At 39.4% G+C, this 25243-nt stretch overlaps 1 protein-coding gene across 3 annotated transcripts in view; it reads left to right on the top strand.

Annotated features, from left to right (window-relative positions):
• Window positions 1–25243, top strand: part of LOC128983232 (repetitive organellar protein-like) — a 133463-nt gene that overhangs the window by 62809 nt on the left and 45411 nt on the right. For all 3 annotated transcript variants that reach the window (XM_054402458.1, XM_054402459.1, XM_054402460.1), the window contains one exon: window positions 23920–24043. In XM_054402458.1, the coding sequence (XP_054258433.1) occupies window positions 23920–24043 (124 nt within the window). The remainder of the gene's footprint in view (window positions 1–23919; window positions 24044–25243) is intronic.

The raw sequence follows: 25243 nt of genomic DNA, 5'->3' as shown, positions 1-25243 counted from the left end.
TGACACCTATAAGTCTTTGGGAAACAGATCATTTGCAATATTTCATTGTAACATCCAGGGCATCATCCAAAACAATAAAATTGATGAAATTAATTTATACCTCAATAGTTTCAACAGAAAACCGGATGTAGTTTGCTTTTCGGAACACTGGGTCCCATCTAATTGTAAAATTCCACTATTTCAATTTGATGGATATCAAAACGCTGCATCTTACTGCAGGGAAAATCAGAAAAGAGGGGGAGTATCCATTCTTGTAAATGATCATTTTAAAATTAAACATAGGCCTGATTTTGAAGAATTAACGATTGAGTCAAGTTTTGAATGTTGTGGGGTCCAAATAGTTAAACCCATAGATCTTATTGTACTGTGTGTCTACAGACCAACTGTTTATACCAAAGCTGCTTTTGATGTGTTTTTTGAACGTCTCCATTTCCTTTTAAGCTATTGTATAGATAAGACCCCTAAGGCGCATGTTTTACTTGCAGGAGATTTCAATATCAATGTTTTAAATTCTGACTTCTATAATACCGAAGAATTCTTATCAATTTTAAGTTCCTTTAATTTTTTTGCACATTTCAATGTTCCAACTCGAATTACTAATGTTTCTAGTTCCTGTCTTGACAATATTATCACTAATTTCTGTCCTAACTTGTGTAAAGCAATAGTTTTAGAAAATGGTTTATCTGACCACTTAACACAGTGTTTATGTTTAGATTATAGTTATTTTGAAAATAGACAACTGGAAACAAAGATAAAAATCAGTCCATCCTTAAAAAGAAATTATAGTAAAAAAATTTGGATAGTTTTGTTAACGTTTTGAAGTATGAACAATGGACTGAATTTTTTAGCAAATCTGAAGTAATGACTGATGTTAATGTACTTTATAAGTGTTTTCTTCAAACTTTTAAACTGCATTTTAATTCTTGTTTTCCTTTAGTAAATAAGAAATGTTATAGTAAACATTTTGATAAAGGGTGGTTAACAACTGGAATTAGAGTCTCATGCAAAAGGAAAAGGGAATTACATGAACTTAGTAAAATGTCAAATGATACAACTTTTAAAGATTATGTAAAAGAATACAAGAAATTATTAAATAAATGTATAAAATCAGCTAAGATATTGTACAACAGAAATCAGATTAAAGAATCCTGTAACAAAACCAAAACAGCCTGGCATATTGTTAAAAAAGAGACTAATACAACTGACAACCGCAAAAAAGGATACCCCTTCTTGTTGCATTCAATGTCTGAAAGGACGCAACTAAATCAAATTAATGCATTTTTTTCTGACACATGTAAAAGCTTGAATGTTGGTTCAGATTCTTACAAAGCTCTTGGCTTCCTACACAGTAGAATCCCTCCCGAGTCCAAACTTATATCATTTAAGCCAGTGAACCTTCAAGAAGTCCAAGATATAATAAAAGACTTAAAGTCATCTAAAGCCTCTGGATGGGATGAAATTTCAACTTCATTAATGAAATCAAGTTCAGAGTTTATTGCTCAACCCATTGTTCATTTGATAAACATTTCTTTGTATACTGGTGTTTTCCCTGACCTATTAAAACTATCAAACATAATACCAGTCTTTAAAAAGGGTGACCCAAAAGATATATCCAACTACAGACCTATTTCTTTATTGCCTAGTTTCTCAAAAATATTTGAGAAAGTCGTCTTCAATAGATTGTGTGATCATTTTGAAACATCCCAAATTTTGGATACATGTCAGTTTGGATTCCGGAAGGGACGGAGTACGACAGATGCAATCTTTAGCTTTATTACCGAAGTCACAGGTGCTCTTGACAGATCGCAGGCAGTAGCTGGTCTCTACTGTGATCTGTCAAAAGCATTTGACTGTGTAAACCATAGCCTATTAATACAAAAACTAAACTTTTATGGTGTGTCAGGCATGGCTATAAAGTGGATAACCTCGTTTTTATCAATGCGGAAACAGTGTGTGGACCTACGGTTAATAAATCTGAAATCTGATTTCAAGTTAGTCACAGAGGGTGTGCCACAAGGCTCAATACTAGGTCCACTACTGTTTTTGGTTTATATTAATGACCTACCTTTGATTTTAAAGTCAAAATCAGTAATGTTTGCTGATGACATTTCCATTATTTTCACTGATCATAGTAAAATTTTCATGCAACAAACAGCTGAACAAGATTTCCTTCAGCTAGAAAAATGGTTTGAAGCAAATGGTTTGGCGTTAAATAAAGATAAATCTCTTCTGATGGAATTCCAAAAAAACTACCAGAAATCAGACTCATTAACAAAATTAGATTTGAATCTTTCTCTAAATTCAGTAAGCTCAGTTAAATTCTTAGGCATCACAGTGGATCAAAAATTGACTTGGCAAAATCATATTGGTGAAGTTGTAAAAAAATTAAATAAAGCTCATTTTATGTTCATTATTTTATCTAAATCTGTTGACATATCCACTCTCATGATGGTTTATTACGGTTATGTCTATCACTTGTTTAATTATGGTGTGATCTTCTGGGGAAATTCAGATAGGAGAAAAAAAGTTTTTAAAATGCAGAAGAGAATTATCCGTATTATTTTTGGACTTAAAGGAAAAAAATCCTGTAAGAGTATTTTTAAAAATCACAAAATTCTTACTTTTCCTAGTATATACATATATAATTTAATTTTGTATATAAGACAAAATTTATCAAATTTTCCAAATCACTCTGATTTTCACAACTATAACACAAGACAAAAGAATAGCCTTACATACCCTAGACATAACACCTCCACCATTGAACATTCTCCATATTACTCTGGCATAAAATTGTATAATAGCCTGCCTAGCACCATAAAGGGTTTGACAGATTTTAAAAGATTTAAAACCAGTTTGTTCAAATTGTTGTCAGATAAATGCTGCTACAAGATAGGGGACTTTTTCAATTAGATATTAGTATGTCAAATCAATAGTTAGTTGTAATGGTTGAACAGTAAGTAGTTGTAGGGGAGAAAGTGTATACATATAGATTATAGCTCTTAATTAATTAGTGTAGTAAATTTGCCAAATGTATAGTTATGTTTATTCTTGACTTGACACAATTCATGTATAGAAATGTACTGTTTGAATAAAGGATTTTTTGATTTGATTTGATTAGATAGAGGTTTGCGGATAGTGAAATTTCATTTCGGATCGGATTCGGATCGGGTAGTTGAGGCTCAGTTCGGATCGGATCGGATATTGGGAGGTTCGGATTCGGATATTTTCGGATTCGGATAGTTCGGCGCGGTTAATAATAAGCTGCATATGTATTTTTAACCTATAAAACAATGTAAAGCTGTGCAAATAAACTTAAATGACGATTTTGAACTATAGAATTTCAAATTAGCCAAGTCCACAGTTTTCTCTCTCTTGAAAATCACAATTTACAACATTTATTTTCAAAAGTTTGTTGCTTGATTTAAGTACACTAGCAGCCGAAATCTTCACACAACACCTGAGCTCAGCAGGACTTATGTCAAACGTTTGGGCTTGTTTACTTGAGGTTATGTTTTATCTTGTTTCCTGGTTCTCACAAGCCAAGGAGTTGATCTCAAGTTTATTTTCACATTGTATTTCCTTACGTTTTTGGAACGGATTATTGGCCTTAAGTGGCATTTTGCGGGTTTGCCAAGTTTAGAAAACATCACTAATGTACTAAGATGGGCTCTAGCTCACGATTTGATGTTGGGCAATTAAATTAGACTTTATAACTGTGTAAAAGGTGTGTATCCCTGAATTTATAAATTGCATTCTACACTTATTCACTGCCAAACATAATTCAGTAGAACCTTGATGAACCGAGAATTACACTAGCCTACATAACTTCATTACCCCAAGTAAAATACCAAGATAATTTTTATAATTGTATTTGAATCGTATAATCTTAGTTTGTTAAAAATGGATTGTATGTTCAACAATAATTGCAGTCCATTATTGTTAAGCAGTATGGTCCCAAATTATTGTTTTTGATTTTGAAACATCACAGTTCTTTTGACAAAATTATAGTTGAAGCAGCCCAATGTCAAGTCACGCTTGTGCAATAGTTTGTTTACAAGCTTTCTCCAGACCACGGGGGAGGGGAGGGTCTGATAAGCTGTCTATTGTTCACCCCCAAGAAGGTCCGACCCTCATTAGTGCCGCTCGGCTGCACTCAGTGGGGAACCCAATACCACAAATCAATCTTTTAAATGAATACAAATATTTGGTAATAATTGTTTTATTAATATTCACCTTGTAATTTCAATAAATTTGGTGTAAAATTTGACAAAAATCGGCCCTTTTTACCGATTATTAATACAGTACCAAATACCAATAAAGTAGTACATTCATTGGTAATTAAATAATAGGTAAAAATTAACCGATTTGCTGTGCGCTGTGTCACAAAAGCTGATAACGACATGGGTGATTAGTAACCATGGCAACTTGTTCAATGCGTGATGAAGGGAAACCCAAGAAATAGACAGGGTGTCTAGTAGTCGGGAAAGTCGGGAATTAATATTGAATTTCAAAATGGTCTTGAAAAGTCGGGATTTAGTCTAAAATTTGATTTCAAAGTCGGAAATTTCATGATTTTGCCGCAATCGTCGTCTTGCGTTTACGTAACCGCAAAAGCCAATGATGATGTCTACACGGCCTCGGGAAATATTCACGATTTTGCCGCGATACTGGACGACGACGATGACGTTTCCGCGATCGCGGACGACGATGACGTTTCCGTGACCGCGGGAGACGACGATGATATCTGCTCGGCCGCGGGAAATGTTCATGATTTTGTCACGATCGCGGACGACGACGATGACGTTTCGTGACCGCGGGAAACGACGATGATGTCTACACGGCCGCGGGAAATGTTCATGATTTTGCTGTGATCGCGGACGATGACGATAACATTTCCGTGTTCGCGGGAGATGACAGTGATGTCTAAACAGCCGCGGGAAATGTTCATGATTTTGCCGCGATCGCGGACGACAACGATGACGTTTCCGTGACCGTGGGAGATGACGATGATGTCTACACGGCCGCGGGAAATGTTCATGATTTTGCCGCGATCGCGGACGACGACGATGACGTTTCCGTGACCGTGGGAGATGACGATGATGTTTACAAGGCCGCGGGAAATGTTCATGATTTTGCCGTGATCGCGGACGACGACGATCACGTTTCTGTAACCGCTGCAGTCAATGATGATGTCTAAACGTACGGTACGTGGATGTTTTCATGATAAAAAAAACCAAATTTGCTAGTTAGAATTTTTTATTGCTGCATTATTTCTTTACTTGAAAACACCACATTATCATAATACTACTTTATGACAAAGACAGGGGTTGGTGTAGTATTATTCAGAAAATTCTGGCATTTAGATTCTTAATGACCTACACCGCATCCCGGTCAAGGTCGATCTTCTTGGCGCGGAGAATACCCTGGATATAATGTGACACACAGGTCCAATTGTCCTCACCCTCCGTCATAATCGGTATGACCGTGTCCACCGACAGCAGTCCTATTAATTGTTGAGCCTCCAGGCGGGGCCTTTCCCAGCGCTGGCAGTGGAAAAATGTATGTTCCACGTCATCGAGAATGCCTGGGCAGTATATGCAGTCGGGTGACACGGCTTTGCCCATCCTGAACAGGTACGACCGGAAAAAGCCGTGTCCCGTCAGAAATTGGGTGAGGTAGAAGTCCACCTCTCCGTACCGCCGATCAACCCAAGGTTGGACTTGCTGTATCAGTCGCCTGGTCCAGAGTCCCCGTGTCTCCTGTTCCCAGCCCTCCTGCCACAGCTGGTAGGTGCGGGTGCGTTCCTCTGTTCGTGCCTCGTCCTCCCCACGGCGCCGGTAAATTGCCTTTCTCTCCGCCGCCAAAAGTTTGACGGGGATGACTCCAGCAATCACCAGGACGGCGGGCTCGGACACTGTTCGGTAGGCAGATGCTACCCTCAGTGCTGCCTGACGCTGCACTCGGGCGAGCCGCATCCTGTATGCCTCCTTATTTAGTGCGTCTGCCCACACCTCAGCACCGTACAAGAGTACGGACTGGACCGAAGACATTAACAGCCTTCTACGACTGGACCGAGGCCCTCCGACATTGGCCATCAACCGGCTAAGAGAAGAAACCACCCTAGCGGCCTTGTCCGCTGTACGGAAGATCTGATCCCGCCAGCTAAGCTTGCTGTCTACCATGACCCCAAGATACTTGGCAGAACGAACAGTTTGAACCTCGACGGCTCCCACCCTCAACGGCACGATGGTGTCAATCCGTTTTTTTGTCAAAATCACGATCTCGGTTTTGCTCAGAGCAAGCGAGAGACCGTGGTCTGCCATCCATGCGTTTATGGTACGCATAACTCGGTTTAGCTTTAGCTGAGCCAGCTCAACGCTACGTGCAGCTATCAAAGCTGCAACGTCGTCTGCGTACCCAACCAAGACCGTTTCCTCAGGCATTTCAGACCTCAGAAGGCTGTCATAAGCGACGTTCCAGAGGTCTGGGCCGAGTATGGAACCTTGGGCAGCACCAGAAGTGACACTCATCGTCCGCGGGCCCTCCGCAGTGTCATACGTTAGGAGGCGAAACCGGAGATAATCCTCTATGATGCGCATGAGGTATGCCGGCACGTGGAAGGTGTTCTCCAGAGCATCCAGCATATCGCACCACCTCGCCGAATTAAATGCATTTCGCACATCGAGCGTTACGAGCAGCACAACCCTGCGAGAGTAGTGGGTAAAATCCTCAGCTCTCATCACGGCTTGCTTCACCTCCTCAATCGCATCAATCGTTGATCGCCCCATCCTGAATCCATACTGACGAGGGGAGAGGTCCCCCGCAGCGACAACGGCTGAATTTAGCCGGGAACGGATCAATTTCTCGAGGACTTTGCCAGCCGTATCCAACATACACAGAGGTCTGTAAGAGGATGGCAGATCTGGGTCTCCCTTGCCCTTCCCAACAAGCACAAGCCTAGCTGTCTTCCAGCACAAGGGGAATACCCCTTCAACCAGGCAGGCGTTGTACATGCCCAAAAGGATCAAGGGGTTGGTAGTCAAAACCTTCTTGAGGACTTCACCGGGCACCCCATCGGGACCAGGAGCCTTGTTGTTCTTCAGGGATATGACGGCCGCCACCAGCTCTTCAGGGCTGAAAAGTGGGACGTCGTCCACCCTTCCATAATCCCGCAGTGGGCGCAACGCGTGAGCCGGGAAAAGGGACTCTACTATCCTCTCCATAGTGACCCTGTCCATGACGGAAGGTGGTGAGCGGGTTCCAAGTTTCTTGGTTACAAGTTTGTAACCCAGGCCCCACGGGTTGGAATCAACATCGTCCCTTAATTTATCCCAGCAACTGCGTTTACTCCGATTGATGGCTCGACGAAGATACCTCCTAGCCACCCTATAAGCATCCGACTTACGCCGTCTGTCTAGGGGTTCTCTAGCCCTGGTAGCAAGTCTTCTGGCCCTCAATGCCGCTCGACGCAATTCCGCAATCTCGGCAGTCCACCAGTACACAGGACGCTTATTGCACCGGTATCTCCTGCGAGGCATAGACTCATCGCAGGCCGAGACAATCAGTTTCATCGTGGATGCAACTAACGCCTCTGCGTGAGGCACGCCAGTTGCAGGATGAACCACCGGCGTTCTTCGTAGGATGGCTCCGTTGAATTTTGCCACGTCCAGTTTTTTAATGTTCCATCGAACGGGCACTTGACGAAACGCTGCCACTTGTCTCTGATGACCATCCAGGACGTCAAAAATTATGTACTGGTGGTCACTGGCCGTGTAATCCTCCAGGACTCTCCAGGCTCTGATCCTTGGCAAAAGAGACTCAGATGCAAGGGTAATGTCTGGGATCGTTCCCCGCATCCCAGGGCGCCGGAAAGTTGGCGTGTTGCCCTCGTTGACGACAACGAGTCCGGCTCTCGCAGCAAAGTCCAGAATGTACTTGCCCCGGGAATTTGTGAGGGTCATTCCCCACTCGACAGCCCTAGCATTAAAATCCCCACCCACGACGACGTGTCCTGTGGTATTGCGCACGCTCTCTTCTAGGCGGTCTATCTTCTCACGAAAGTCACGGATGGCCTCGTTGGGAGTAAGGTAGACACTGAAGTAAGTGACATCCCTGCACCGAACCCAAACGAAACCTCGGCCATTCGCGTGACCCCGCACTTGTACTTTAGCTGCATTACGAGCCCAGAATGCAGCAGTACCAAGACTATCAGGGAACCATAAAGATGGGTCCCTATCTCGATACTGGTACTGTTCGCTGATTAAGAGAGCGTCGACATCGTGTTCGAGGGCAAACTGACAAAGAAGTGCGTCAGCCGTCCTGGATCGCTCCAGATTGCACTGAAGGATTCTTATCTTCGTGGGAGAGATTTTGCTTGCTGTAGAGCTGTTTTAAATACACTACACTGCCCAGACCCAGCTATATGCCTTACATGTTTGTCAGCGAGCCCATTTTCTTTGCAAAGGAAACAGGACTCGACTTTGCAGTCCTTACGGATGTGACCAACCTCCCCGCACCGAAGGCAGTTCTTGCTTCGGTCGGGTCCCTTGCAGTTTCGGGAGGAATGGCCGAAACAGAGGCATTTAAAACACCTCTTCACTTCCACTCTCCGTCTGAGCCTGCAGTTGACCCAGCCGACTCTCAGATGCTGGAGTGCCAGCACCCTAGTGGCAAGCGCGTCTGCCATTTCGGCGATTGCCATCCGCTGCTGACTCCTATTGGGTTTTGTGAGCCAAACCCTTAGGATGGCCGTTTGCCCGGCAAGCTCGGGCACAGCTTTCTTCAGGGCCTCAACAACGTCACTCTCCGTCGACACACAATCAATGTCTCGAACCTCAATTGATGTCTTGGGCTCAAGAGCACGGACGGTGCCCTGGCCTTCAACAGCTGCCTTCAGTTCGGCAGTAAAAGCAGCCTTGTCTTTCGACTTACCCAGTTCAAGGAGAACGTCCCCTTCCCGGGTTTGTCTAATCGACCGTACAACCGTATCGGTCTGCTCCGGTTTAGCTTTGGCCTTTATTACGCCCAAGACCTCGGCAAAAGATCTCCCCCCTGAGGGTTTGACAAGGATTGCCTCCGTCCTGGGCTTTTTGGGCCGCGACCTTTTCGGAGCAGGGACCGAGCCGGGCCCAGTTTGGGCCACGCCAGTTGGCTGTGCCTTCACTGCCTCATTCTTCATGGAGGCGACCTCCGCCCGCCTCAATTGCCTCTTCCCCTTTTAAGCTATTAAAATTGGTATCGGTATCAAGAATCGAGAATCGATACATTTTGGTATCAACACCCACTAATTGTTGAAAAAACTAGTCTTGAAAAATCTGGAATTAGTCTTGAAAAGTCTGGAATTAGTCTTGAATTTTATAATGGAAATAAACTAGACACCCTGAATAGAAGAACAAAGAGAAAGAATGATGTTGTTATCTTTATACCCTTTTTACAATTTCCGTTATTGTTATCTTTATGTAAGATTTTATGATTTTGTTTTATAGGTTTATAAAATAATTCTTTTTAACTACGGGAATATCAATTTATAATTTATCAACATGCTTCTCTTCTGAAACAGCAATACCGGATGCACAATAAAGGTCTATGACCTAAAATATCACGATTGTGCAATATTGTATTTTGATGTTGAAATTAAAATCACGACAAAGGTTTGTATATATCCATGGTCCCTATAGTTTAATCATTTAATATGTACACAATCAATGCTAAATAATCGTGGTTAGTTCTAACTTTATTTTTTATTATTCCAAGTTTCTACACAGTAAGACAATCCAAAGTCAAACCAGGCAATGAATACCCAAAAAAACAACGTATCTTGTCCTGTGATTGGAATACCACTCGCCGGCCAGTCCTTTAGGTTTAGGGAAGTAGTGCAAGTCTATATATAGCTTCAAGATCTTACCCACCCCTTCCCCCTCCGGTCCTACTTGACTCACTACCCGCGCTCCTTTCGAGGTCATTGCCAAACCCCTCCCACCCTTCTATTGTGTTGCCTTTCTATTGTTTCTATTCTGACTTTTTTTCGGGAAACATTAAATCTATTGTTTACGTAACATCACAGTAGTAGGCTAGATTTTTCTACTTTGAAACAGTACTGTAAAAAAAACTATTACGCAGCGCCCCTAGTATCAGGAGCGAGACAAGCACGAGTTGACTTTCATTTGACCATGGTAGTTCTTTTCTGCTTTATGTCTGTTCGTTCCAGACGAATCTAATCGTAAAGCAAAACAGCCGATAACGACTAAACTAGTTATCAGTATTGCATCATACGGCTTCTTTGCCGTTTGCTGTTAGGTCGTTGGAAACGTGTTGCTGTAATTTTGTCCTGGGAAACTAATGGTGGCTATGGAGATTTAGTTTTCTGTCCAAAACGTTAAAATATATTGTCTATCCGATAAGTCGGATATATAATGGATAGTGTCGGATATCGAATTTTGGCCCGTTTCGGATACGGATATCCAAACCGAACCGAATCTGGCCCGATTTTTTGGATATCCGCACACCTCTATTAAAAACTATGACGATCTTCAAATGAAGTGATAACTTATATCCTTGGACACCTAAAGATGACTCCACGGAGTTGAAACCGGTTGCAACATAATAATAATAATAATATATCTTTATTGTCGTTTGGTAATATAAACATTACAATAGACAAGGTCAACATGTTTTGTTACATATGTTACCTAAAATACTAAATATTCTACAGAAAATGTTAAAATAAAGTTAAAAGAATCTTAAAAGGATAAAGCATCAGTAATAATAAAAACTTTGAAATTAACAGAGAAAAGACCATAACACGAACAAAGAATCATCAAGACTGCTTGGCCTCACATTTAAGCGTTGAAAAATCTTCATTCTGCAAAAACTCCTCAACTGAATAAAAAGCACGACTTGTAAGCCAATCTGATAATTTTGACCTATACAAATGAATACTTTCCTGATTTCTAAAATATATTGGAAGTTTATTAAATAGTTTTATTTGCAAATATTTATAACTTTTGATAAATTTTGATAACCTGGCTTGAGGAATATATAAATCTTTTGATTGTCTGGTGATATACCCATGGATTGAGTTGCAAGGAACAAATTTATTCAGATTCTCTTTAACGGAAACTAAATTGTAAAAAATGAAAATATTAGAGAGTGTCATGATTTTATTTTCAGCAAAAAATGCTTTGCAACTAACCCTATCTGGAATTTCAAACATAATTCTGAGAGCCTTCTTTTGCCATGTAAAGACCAGGTGAGCTCCTGAGCTATTACCCCACAGTATATTGCCATACAGCAAGTGTGAGTGAAATAAACTGTGGTAAACAATTAGAAGTGTTGGTTTAGAAACACAATTTTTAGGTTTTCTTATCAAACAACATACTCTTGACAATTTTGAAATGATATTATTGGTATGTATTTCCCAAGTGAGTTTAGAGTCTATGGATATTCCGAGTAGTTTGACAGAAACTGCATTGTCTGCTTCAAGATTACGCAAAGTAAAACAAATTTTTTCTGTTTTATCATGATTTATTTCCAGAAAATTACTTTCAAACCATAGCTTACCCAATTCAATGGCGTTTTCTATACTTTGGTTTGCAGAGTAAAAGTTGTCAGCTGATGAGATGAAGGTTGTGTCGTCAGCATATAAAATTGTTTTGCAAGGTATGGAGTTTGGCAAATCATTAATATAGAGAATAAACAAAACCGGACCCAGTACCGACCCTTGAGGAACTCCAGCAAGGACCTCCTTAAAATTTGACCTATCTTTTCCTAAATTAACAAATTGTAGTCTTCCACAGAGGTATGATTTTAAAAAATTTAGTTCGTGCTCCATTATTCCATAAAATTCTAATTTCTCCAAAAGAATTGTATGTAAGACCAAATCGAAGGCCTTACTGAGGTCTAAAAGTGCCACACTAAGATAACCACCAGATTCAAAACTATCCAAAATATCAGACACCACCGATTCTATAGCCAAAGTAGTTGAACGACCCGGTCTGAAACCAAATTGGTTATTGTTTAAAATATTATTTAAGTTAAGAAAATCAAAGATCTGGGCTTTAGCACAGGATTCAACTATTTTTGATAACACTGGAACCATTGAAATTGGTCTATAATTTGAAATAAGAAATTTATCTCCCTTCTTATAAAGAGGGATTGTTTTACTGATTTTTAAGCAATTTGGAAAGGTTGAAGTAGAAAACACCAAATTGACAAGATGAATCAGTGGTTCCATAATGTAAGGAGCTATGAATTTTACAATTTTGTTTGAAAAACCGTAAGCATCTTCACTGTTTGATGGATTAAGAGATCTTATTATTTTTTTCATATCATTCTCTGTTACCAATTTCCACGAAAATTTATTTCTAGAACGATTAGCGTTATTTAGAAAATTGGAGAAATCCAAACTCCTACCTTGCTCAACATGAGCCTTCTCTACCACCTTTTTTCCAACATCTATGTAATGGTTATTAAAATCATCTGCTGAAAAAGGTGGAACGGTATTATTATGTTTGAAAAAATCCCCACTTTCTGATTTTACTATTTGCCAAGCAGCCTTACATGTATTCCTTGAACTGCTAACAAATTTCTCATTATAATTAATCTTAGCCACTTTAATCATAGTCCTATATTTTTTCCTATAAACTGACAGAGTTCTCTTTAAATCATCATGGCTTGCTAAATTAGGCATTTTTGTTAAATCTGCAAGAAAAATAACAGTATCTCGCATTTTCCTTAGAGATTCATCAAACCATTTATTCTTTAATTTACTCTTATAATCATGCCCGATTTTCTTAGATATTCTAGGACAGTTCAAATTGAAATAATAAACAATAGTATTTAAGAAATATTCAAAAGCAGTGTTTACATCTAGAGTATGAAAAATAGGCTCCCAATTCGCATTACACAAGCTCAATGCTAACATGCCAAGGTTCTCCTCATTAAGTTTACGAAAAGAAATTTCTTTGAGTACATTTGGTGCTATATTTTTAATTATAAGTTTAAAAAACAAAATGGGATGATCAGATATTTTATAATCCCACACCTTATGAGTGAATTGATGTTGATCAATATTTGTTGCGATATTATCAATACATTTATCCCCTTTGGTCGGGTATTTAAAAACATGATATAAGTTGAAAGATTTTAAAATACTTTTAAGCGATTCAGTACAATTGTCAGTTTTTAAAAAGTCAATATTAAAATCAGCTCCTAGTACAATTTTGCTAGAAGGTTTTTTTGACAGAACGAATGATAAAAGTTTTTCTAGATGATGAAAAAAAACATTACAATCTGAAACAGGCGTTCTGTATAGAGAAATGAAAACAATATCAAATTCATCAACATAAATACATGCAGCTTCAAAAAGGCTTGTGTACACAAAATGAGAAATATCAATCACATCATACATAAGTCCCTCACTAACCAATATAGACGCACCTCCATGGGGGTCATCCTGCCTGCAAAAAGATGTTGCAAGGGAAAAGCTTTTTGGTACATACAAATCTATTTCTTTTTTAAGCAACCAATGTTCGTTTATGAGTACAATATTGCATTTTGATTCCTCCAAAACTATTGCCAATTCAGGTAACTTATTTCTTAAAGACCGAACGTTAATATGAATTACATTTAAATTAATATCTTTTAAATTATTTAAAGCTGCTCCCTTTGCAGAAGAGGATGCCCCATTGGAGTTGCCTCTAAAAAAGAGGTGCTACAGATATTCACATTAGAAGCACTCACACTAATTTTGGCCTTTTCACTATTCTTCCCACACTGTGACACTGCTGCTGGAGGTGGTAGGGGGGCAGATGAAGTTGACAGACTAGTAGTTACATGAGGTACAGGCGAGCTGGACGCCTGTAGTTGGCATACTAGAGCAGGTCCGACTGGAGAGGGAGCGTCTTGTTCGTTGAGAGTAGGAGATTTTGTGCTACTTGGAGCAGTTGAGTGGTGCAGTGGTAGAGGTGGGTATTCTTTTACTGACTGAATATTCGGTGTAGCCAGCTTAGTTGCGAGGTTGTTGGAAGCAAGAGAATGTGATGAGGAAATCAGTTTCTTAATGCAGTCCACAAATCCTTTAAAAGACATTCCATTTCTGAGCGTTTCTGTGGTAATTTCATCGAGGGTAACAATTATGATTGAAGCTGAAGTGTTCTTTTGGAAATTAAGTAAATTTTTCATAAAATGGTGAGGTGAAACTCGGTCTCTAATACATCCCATGGGGGAGCAGATTAGTGTTTCCAAATTGTTTTTCTTAAAATGGTTTGTTAGTTGTTCGAAAGCCGAGTCATAGTAGAGTGTATAGTTCTGTAGGTTTGTAGACTTCTGGTAAAACTTTTCCTTAGTTACCAAGCTGTATATTGTTGCACCTTGTTTGGATTTCTGGAATGTCAAGTTTCCTCCACAATAATCTGATTGGCAGGGTCTACCAAATTTCTCCCTGAATACTGTAGCTACTCCTTTGCTCATATGTTTGGGACAGTTAAAATCAGCAGAAATGCAGTGAGCAAAAGCACAGCTGGCATCACTCGCAAACAAATCAATAACTTCTTTCATATCTGCCTCTATTAGCTGTATGTTGGATTGCTGCTGATTATGTTTAATATCATCGATGGATGTCTTGTTGACTATTTGTTTAGTGTTATCTTTAATACACTGTAACAACAAACGAGCAACCTCCCTTTTACCTCTGTAACTCAAATGCAAACCATGAGCTGTATGGTGAGTTCTTTTTAGTAAATGTGTGTCAACTATGTAGATGTTATTCATACGGGCCGCCAATTCCTGAATGTAGTTATTGAGAATTTTAACCTCTGTATGCACTAGGTCATTAGGTCCAGCATCATGTCTCTGGGGGACTGTGCAAAACAAAATGGTTTTGTTTTTATCAAATTTTTTTAATTTGTCCTCAAGGCTCTTAAATATTTCTTTAGTTGAACCATCAAAAGTGTTGTTTGTTCCTCCCATAATAGCAACAAATTTACTTTTCTGTTTCAATGCCACATCAACAACATGCAAGAGGCCTGTATTTGGCATTACGATTCCTGTTGAACCAATACTGTAGTTACTTATGTTATTTACTTCCTGAGCAACACCCCTTCCCAGGCTGTCACTGACTAAAGATAAATTTATTGGTTTTGTCCTTGGTCTAATCGTGTTTTTATTATTTTCCTTCTTTTTTCCAGTTTTCCTATTTAGCTGATTGTTAGTTTTAGGACTAGTTTTTTTTATATTTGAAACACCATTTAGACCTTTTTCCGTATTGCTTTCTGCAAGTAAATGATAAGGATTAGATGTATTTATTTTTGATGAGATCTCTTGTAGATTGTTTTTCTTATGACTAGATTTAATGTTTCTCTGTGAATATTTAACTGTAGTCCAGTCATTTTCTGAAGTTACTTTGGGTGTAACTATTTTTTCGTCCTCTTTTGTAACTTTTGTCTCCCTATCTGCCACACAGCTCATGTCGGTAAAAGTTGACTTATCAACCACAGTTTTTTCCGCAGTCCCAGACTGGTAGGCTAGATGTGAGGCCTGGAAAATCACTTTCTTCAATATTTCAGAGCTAATATAAATGAAATTATTGTTACAAGTCAGATATGCAATAACTGCTCTTTTCACAATTACATCATGTTCTTCTATAGTGCGTTGTTTGAAGACCATTTCCAACTGATTTAATTTCTGATCCAGAATTGCCTGAATAATCCAGTCAATAAACATTACCATGAAAACCCCACAGTCAACTGAATTATTTCCCTGTTGAGGACAGGTCACAATAGTCAAGGGGAGTTGCTCATTTTCAGTGTTTTCAGATTGAGGTAGAATATACTTTGAGATCCTTGATATAATTTGCTTGGCTGAACTTAGATTGTACTCGCCAACAGAATCAAAATAATAAAGTTGCTTTTTTGGCTTTGAATAGAACAACAAACTCCAATGAGACCCAGAGTTTTCGATAGTTGAGGCATCATTTACTGGTATTAATATGAAAGACTTATTTTGTAGTTCCAATGGCTGCAGTATATAGTCAAAATCATTAAAGCACTTAATGGCATGACTCACAACAGGATTAATAAGGAATGTATCTTTATTGATTATATTCCCACTGAGTATTTCAAAATATTTTTGGATGCACTCATCCGTTAGCCACTTCTTACTCATTAAATCCAGAGATATTGACACAGGTTTGTCAGTTTGGGTTTCATTACTGTGGGTTCCATTAATGAATTTACTCACAGTATTATTAGTGTCAGACACCATTGTGCGATTGCCGATACTGGTCTGCAAAACTGCATCTGAGGACTTGAAACGTGGTTTCTCAGGGCTAGAATTACCTGTCGCTATTGGAGTCGATTGCTTAATTCCACCACTAGTTGGAGAGGTTTGGGCAATAGGCGTTAATGTGTCTCCAAGTAATGTGTCTCCAAGTAATGTGTCGTTACTGTACGTGTAAGAGCCATCTAAAGTACTCTGAGCATTACTACCAGCGTCTTTTGGTTTTTTAGTTGTGAAATTAAAAACATCAATGTTGAAAGGCAATTTTTTTCCTGTATGTATTTTTCTAATGCTGTCTTAGACCTAAAAATTCGGCCACCAGGGGAAGTTACATAAATATCAATTTTTCCTGCACTTAAACCAGTTTTACGGGTAACCTTTTCCTTTTTCCAGCCCTTGGGCAGGGATGTAGTAAGTTCTTGATTTGAAGTCTTATTCATATCTCTTTAATTAAAACAAAACATTTATATAGAAAATAATGAAATATTGCTATTAAATTGATAAATGGACGGTACTGGAACTATTCAGAAGTTAAAAATGGTCATATAGGCCCAAAGTAAATATAGATGGGCTATAGGTTAATCTCCTTTATTTGTAGTTAATTTATTTCTTGTTATTTGTATACAAATTTAACATCACAAGTTTTTAGAATGGATATAGCTTAAGTTACTTGTGTTTGTAAACAAGTTTTGACATTTTAAATAAAAGAAGTAAATTACTGATATGAGATGAGGTTATCAGAGAGTTGACCTTGACTCTTGAGCAGGTAGAGAGGCTTGCATGTCTTATCAGAACCCTCTCTGAAGAGGGACGACCGTTAAATTCCAGTTATCAATAATTGTGTGCGAAGTCCAGTTCACTAATATTCTGAGTGCTCACCGTGTTTGTGGTAGTTAACAGAATAAAATAAACACTGCTTGAAACTTGAACTGTAAGTATTAAAACACTATCCAATAAGCAACGAATTGGATTACTTAAATGCAGGTATCTAAACCACTTTAAGTATTATACAGTAATCCGGAGGCTAACATCCATCAATATGAATTGACCTTGTTTCTCTTTTGATGGCTCATCTACAGACCAAGACCTTTCTTTAAACACCTCTACCAAGTTTCTACGCCCAGCCGTTCTCTCAAATTAGTGGAGACAAAGAAAAACCGTTTCAAATTAATATATAGATTTCCTGGAGCATGTTTCATAATAAACTACAATCTACTAATGTTATTAGTAAATCAGCTGATAGACCAATGCAAATCTAATGGAAATTACAAGGTATGTATTATGAATCAGGGCCTAAGGTCGACAAAACAATTGCGTTAGTAAAACGATTGGTTAGCGACTCGCATGACGGTTCATTTTAAACTTAAATGCTTTGGTAATTCCTGGGACTACTATTTACCTTTGTGGGCTAATAAAGAGTGTTTATATTTATGTGTCATGTGGAGTGATGGGTCGCTGATTTTATCGGTTCGGTTTCGGTTAGGTTTTTTTAAAGTCGGTTTTTGTTTTTTCCGTTTTATCCTTAAATCACTTACAGTAAAGCTCTTATCCGGACTCCTCGGGACAACAGTTTTTTCTGTTAAACTGACATCCCCAAAAACTCGTTAAAACGGACCGCTTACTGTGGTATTTGACTTAAATTTAGGAGAGCATTGTATTTAGTAGGGATGGACGGGATTGAATTTTTAGTTCGGGACGGGACGGGACGGGATTTTTTCTGTGCATAAAAAGAAAGTCTTGAGTATTGCAGTTACCAAAAAAGACATACAAAATCAATTTTTACCGTTTGTACAATATTTCAGAGCTAATATAAATGAAATTATTGTTACAAGTCAGATATGCAATAACTGCTCTTTTCACAATTACATCATGTTCTTCTATAGTGCGTTGTTTGACTGATCTATAAAAACCAAAGAATGGGTAACAATATACAGGTACCTATAGAAACTTGTGACTCGTGGTCACGGTGCGATCGTCAGTATGACTCACGGTCACGGCGCGACGGTCACGGGGTGATCGCCGGTATGACTCCGTGGTCACGGCGCGATCGTCGATAGGACTCCGCGGTCACGGCGTGATCGTTGGTATGACTCGCGGTCACGGCGCGATCGTCGGTAGGACTCCACGGTCACCGGTCACGTCGTGATCGTCTGTGGGACTCCGCGGTCACGGCGTGATCGTCGGTATGATTTGCGGTCACGGCGCGATCGTCGGTAGGACTCCACGGTCACGCCGTGATCGTCGGTAAGACTCCGCGGTCACGGGGTGATCGCCGGTATGCGTCGCGGTCACGGCGTGATCGTCGGCATGACTCCGCGGTCATGGCGTGATCGTCGGTAGGACTCCACGGTCACGTAGTGATCGTCGATAGACTCCGCGGTCACAGGGTGATCGCCGGTATGAGTCGCGGTCACGGCGTGATCGTCGGCATGACTCCGTGGTCACGGCGTAATCGTCGGCATGACTCCGCGGTCACGGCGCGATCGTCGGTATGACTCCGCGGTCACGGCGCGATCGTCGATAGGACTCCGCGGTCACGGCGCGATCGACGATAGGACTCCGCGGTCACGGCGCGATAGTCGGTAGGACTCCGCGGTCACGGCGCGATCGTCTGTGGGACTCCGCGGTCACGGCGTGATCGTCGGTATGACTTGCGGTCACGGCGCGATCGTCGGTAGGACTCCACGGTCACGTCGTGATCGTCGGTAAGACTCCGCGGTCACGGGGTGATCGCCGGTATGAGTCGCGGTCACGGCGTGATCGTCGGCATGACTCCGCGGTCACGGCGTGATCGTCGGTATCACTTGCGGTCACGGCGCGATCGTCGGTAGGACTCCACGGTCACGTCGTGATCGTCGGTAAGACTCCGCGGTCACGGGGTAATCGCCGGTATGAGCCGCGGTCATGGCGCGATCGTCAAAATGACTTCGTCTCCTGCGTTCGCGGACCTATCGCTCGCAATAGCGGCGTCATCGGCACTCGCGAAGCGGCAAAATTGCCGACGATCGGACCAAATCCCGTCCCGAAAAATTCCCGAATCAAATGTAATCCCGTCCCGATAATCGGGAATATTTTTTTCCCGAAAAATTCCCGAAATTTAGGGACCCGTCCATCCCTAGTATTTAGACACGTGATCACTAGTCTCAAATCTTTCCCACGACAACAGTCGTTTCAGTACTGCCACAGAAAACATATTACTATAACCCAGAATGCCAACCGCATGGTAAAAAGCATTAAGTGTTTTGAGAGAGCTTTGCCTGTCAATCGTAGGCAGCGCCACCAGCGTTGCCATGCACTCAGCATAGCAACGCTGGTGGCGCTGCCTACGATTGACAGGCAAAGCTTTCTCAAAACACTTAATGCTTTTAAACATGCGGTTGGCATTCTGGGTTATAGTAGTATGTTTTCTGTGGTACCGCCCACTTCCTGCCGATCTAGTCCGGTTAAACCGATGTGCTGATAAAAATTGTCCAGTTAAAGAGATGTCATTTCCGCCGAGTGTAGTCCGGTTAAACTGATGTCCGGTTAAAAGGTGTCTGGATAAGAGGGAATCTACTGCATTTAAATTTACTAGTGCACCTGTTGCTCGAAGTCGAGCAATTGCTAGGTATTATAGGTGTTATTTCAAAACAAAAAACCTTAACAGTCATAATTTAATATGTAAAAGAGTCAACTCCAAGATAATGTAATCAATCATTCCACTCCAGTTATCGAAACTGAAAACGAACTCACTCTGGAAGCAAATGCTCTTGTGTGTATCATATGTTTACTATAAACAGCTGCAATTAATACAAATTATTCGTCTGTATAAGCACAGAAAACATGTGGTATCGTATAAGTAAACAAAATATTTTCTTCATAAGAAATACATTGCGATTTCGATGGCCTGTGGGACAAAGTCCGAGGACTTTTATTACAGGAATTGGTGAAAGGGGGCGTCTACACAAAAAATACTTTATTTTGACACGTCGTTCATTATTAACGGAGGAGTAGTGTTTCATAGAAATCGCCTTCATGTATTATATATAAGGATTCTATGAACTATATGCTGACTGCAAAATTGAAATATATGTGGTTTAGCAATAGAATCACTACCTGGATTTGTTCCTATCTTATCGACCGACTGCAGGTTACCAGATTGGGAAATGAGTCATCTGAACCCCTCGTTAAAAAACAGGGGTGTTCCTCAAGGTAGATGTTTGGGGCCTGTTACTTCACACGCTTTACACAGCTCTGATTTTTGCATTATACTGCAGCATACAATGCAGATGATTCTCATTTGAACTTATAATATTAGCCTGAACCCAAGAAGGCGGTCATCAACAAGATCAACACTGATTTGGAGAACATCTCCTAATGGTCTCACAATAATGGGCTTAGGCTCAACTCAGACAAGTACACTGTACTGCATACTGCACCTGTGAACCTAGTACAGAAACAACTGAGAAATAATGGCTTGAGTATCAATCTTGATGGCAGGAGTTTGGAGTTAAACTAGTCTGTGTGTGACAAAGCCAATATTCTTGTCGCCATCATTGACAGAAATTTGAGTTTTTCAGACCATACCACATCTCTCAACGTGCAATAGGAGGTCTGTACAAGTTCAGAGGTATGCTGCCTGAGGCTGCAAAGCTTCAACTTATGCAGTCACTAATATTGTCAGTATTTTACTACTGCTTCCCTTGCCTATAAGGAAGACATGCAGAATTCATTGGGTTCAAAACTAAGCAATCCAATCTGTATTCTGCCTAAAAAATCATTTTCCCCCTTCCGTGAAGTAGCCGGTCTGTTGCCTATGGAAGCCATGTGCAAGTTTTTGACGTGTTGCGTGACTCACAGGGTCTTTCCGTGTGCCTGACTATCTTTGTGAGAGGCATTTTGTCCGGGATGAGGTTATCCAACATAGGACATGTAATGGTGGGAGGCCTCACTTTCCAAGGGTCACCTTGGCATTGGGAAAGAAAAGTTCCTCTTACTTTGCACCAACATTGTACAAGTGACTACCCGAGAGCCTAAAAACAGTTGCACCCAGTCTTTGCCAAAGTTTTTGAACGAATTTTACATGACCAGCTGTACAATTATTTTGAAGATAATTCCTTGTTTTCAACTATACAGTATGGTTTCAGAACTGGGAAATCTACAATTCAAGCTGTGACCTATCTTGTAGATGCAATCCTAGCAAACCTTGAAAGCAGAGCCGATACTGGTGTCACCTTATGTGACCTCAGTAAAGCCTTTGATTGTGTTTGTCATGAGACATTGCTGGCTAAGTTAAAGTACTACAAGGTGACTGATACAACTCTGTCACTTCTTAGCTCATACCTAGATAATAGAGAACAAATAGTCTGTGTCAATAATCAGTATTCATGTAAGAGACTTGTACCCTTTGGCGTGCCGCAAGGTTCGGTTCTTGGACCTCTTTTATTCCTTGTCATGGTTAATGACATTGATGTTAATGTACCATTTGAGACTGTATGTTTTGCTGATGACACTACTTTGTTTAATGCTGGTTCTGATATAAAAACTGTCAATTTCAATTCTGAAAGTGCCCTTAAAAGTGTATCCAACTGGTTCAGTACCAATGGTTTCATACTTAACAATGACAAAACTCAAACCATAGTTTTTAGTAATAAAAATGTCAAGGCTAGTGATTCTCCCTCCTGTGATCAATTAGGGTTAAGTAATGTTAAACTATTAGGCTTAGTTCTTGATAGAAAATTGACATGGCAATTTCATACGGATTATATTTGTAACAAACTTTCAAGAGTTGTATATTTACTAAGATCTTTAGATAAAAATGTCCCGAAGTCATATCTCAAGCTTGCTTACAATAGTTTCTTTCAAAGTAATTTACTGTATGGCATATGTTTATGGGGAAATGCAGCTGGAGTACATGATGTCTTACTGGTTCAGAAAAAAGCTGTCAGAATACTAGCTTCAGCTGACTACTCAGAGCACTGTAGGCCTATTTTTATCCATGAAAAAGTGTTAACTGTCTTTAGTTTATATGTTTTGTATGTTTTATTAGAAGTAAAAAAACAATCTGTATTCTTGTTGAAACGGCTAAATGTACATAGCCACAACACAAGGCTCAAGCATGAAATTGACATTCCCTTTTGTAGATTGACCAAAGCAGCCAAAAGCTCTAAAGTTATAGGGCTTAAACTGTACAATATACTACCTCATCATGTCAAGAATATTGAATCCTTTGCTAATTTTAAAACTGTTGTAACAAATGGTCTTCTAAAGCACCCACTTTATTCTGTTAATGAGTTTTTGCATTTGAGTGCTACTGATTTTACAGATTTTAAGTAACATGCATTGTTATTCAACAATTTTTATTTTATGATATTTATTCTCAATTGACAACTGTGATCTCTTCTGTGATATAGGCTAAGTTTTAAATGTATGTTATATAAGGTCTACTGTGATAATGTTCATGACTCTCTGTTACATTTTCTAGTTTATAGTTTTCTTTGACAATGTCTATTGCACAACTGTGTCTAATGACAATAAAGGATTCTTATTCTTATTCTTATTCTTAATAGGCCTACTTTTAAGATTCAATTTTAAAAATTTTCAAAAGAAATTGATAATTAGTTATAGGTAGGTAGTTTAATGACAATATTTGTAATGTAGTATATCAGATAAACGCTAGTTAATAAAGACATTTTTACTTATTTTTTTTTAAATGGAATTTTTCTCTCTACTTATCTTAAAGTAGCACACATGTTCAAAATTGTAACTTGTGCTTCATTTTGAGGCCATAATATTTTGAAGAAAGATACCAGGCCTAAACTCAGTAAATAATTGTAACTAACAGAATTTAGGTAATACTCACAAATAATAATAATAAAGGTGATATTTTTATTGAAAACCTGTAGGCTATGATAAGTATTTGAAATAACAGTATTGCAGTGGTCATCCTAGTCAGTGAAGACAGAAGAAATTTAATAGCCATCATAAAACTGTTTGGCCTATTTCCACAATAGAATGTTAAATGGGTTACGGTTTGCATGGTTACTCTAGTATTAAATGAAGAAAGTCGTAAACATTAAAGTGATAAACTATACAACGTTATAAAACTGTTATGAGCTCAACTACTCCACTTTTTTTATCTGAGTACTCTATTAATTGGATTGTAATTGCATCATTACCCTAGTAATAAATTATGAAAGTGGTAAACCAACATCTCATGAAACTTTTACGTGTTCCTTACCAACTACCACTTTAGCAGCAAAATGGCACAACATCCCATCTGCGGTCACAGTAAAATTGAGAATATGTTCCAAGGTAACAGTAAAATCGAAAATCGTGAACATCTTCGCAGACACAGCAACATCATCGTCTCCAACAATCGCGGCAAAATCGTTAAATTTTCAATTGGGCATCTTCGCCAACGCTTTCTGCGGCTTGACTCGATCCGAGCTTGGCTCTCTAATAATTTTCAGCCTGTACTGATCCCCTGGGTAAATTGTTGTTTAGACCTAACCCGAAAATATTGGGGACCTGCATAACCCTAGTAAAATTTGCTCAGGAAAACCAGGAATAATGCGTGAATTTTTTAGGAGATCTGTGATCACCCTGGTTATTGTTGGGGATAATAAGATAGTTTTAGTTTCAATTTGTTAATGTTTTCAGAACCAGTCATTCAATGGAAATGACCCAGCAGGATACTTCAGTGTTCCTCCGAGTGCAGCGTCCACACCTCACCCTCGTCCTGCCTTCATGCCAGAGGACACTGCTTTCATTGTCTACCCTCCTCGTAAGCATCTTCTATGATACTAGCTTGTAGAGCCTGGAAATTAGTGATGTATCAGTACTAATACTTTGGTACCAACAGGGCACAGGCTTATAATAATGATAATAATAATAAATCTTTATTGTAATTTGGTAATACATAAATTACAATAGACAAGGTCACATTTGTTACATGTTTTGTTACACCTATATCTATAAAAGAGGATCTATGTATGTATGTAAGTATGTACCTTATGGACTCCAAAACCACTCTACAGAGTGTAGAGAAACTTTCAGGCATTATTAAGCACTAGCTGGCTCGACAGACGTCGTCCTGTCCTAATGTAGTTTTATGCCAATGCTCGTTCATTTTCAAGATGAGCTCATTTGCATGGCTCAATCACGTCCTGGTTGAAGTTTTTTTGCTACGCTTACTCACCTTTAGGTTGGAGCTCGTTCGCTGCGTCCGATCGCTAACTCGTTCGCTACGCTAACTCGCCTCCAGGTTCAAGTTGGTTCGCTACGCTCACTTACCTTTTGGTTGCAAATTAGCTGTTGTCATAAATTTAAAAAAATAATAGTGCTGCCTCCTGTTGGTAAACCTATTTACTTTTTAATGCTATTGAACATCACAGAATCAAATTGTTTAGTTGAAGAAGCTGTTAAGATTCTTTAATTCCATTTAAATATGAGTACTCATAAGGTTAACATGGAAAACTCCAGAGCCACTGGGGCAGAGCCCTTTTGACGGATCTGCACCAAACTTCACACAAACCATCCTTGAATAATTCTTAATAATGCCTGAAAGTTTCATTACAGTCTGTCGAGCGGTTTCGGATTTCATAAAGGACAAACAAACAAACATACATACATTGGATTTTATATAATAGATTATTCAAGAATTGTTTGTGTTAAGTTTGGTGCAGATCCGTTTGCACGAGTTTCAAGCAAACGAAAGGTGAACAATCAACATGAAAATTATATTTTATAATGGTTTTCTATGATTAAAAATCAATAGCTTCAGTATTGTTTATGTTTTTTGTATGTTTTAGACTCAAAATAATCAGTAAATTAAAGCCTATAATTTACTAATTATTTTGAGTCTAAAACATATAAAAAACATAAACAATACTGAAGCTATTGATTTTTAATCATAGAAAACCATTATAAAATATAATTTTCATGTTGATTGTTCACCTTGCGTTTGCCTGAAACCCGTCCAATT

This window comes from Macrosteles quadrilineatus, unplaced genomic scaffold, assembly GCF_028750875.1.
Source record: "Macrosteles quadrilineatus isolate MER2022 unplaced genomic scaffold, UCM_ALF_1.0 Scaffold_1__1_contigs__length_201487025, whole genome shotgun sequence".
Lineage (NCBI taxonomy): Eukaryota > Metazoa > Arthropoda > Insecta > Hemiptera > Cicadellidae > Macrosteles > Macrosteles quadrilineatus.
The sequence above is the reverse complement of the archived record's forward strand: the minus strand, read 5'-3'. Positions and strand labels throughout refer to the sequence as shown.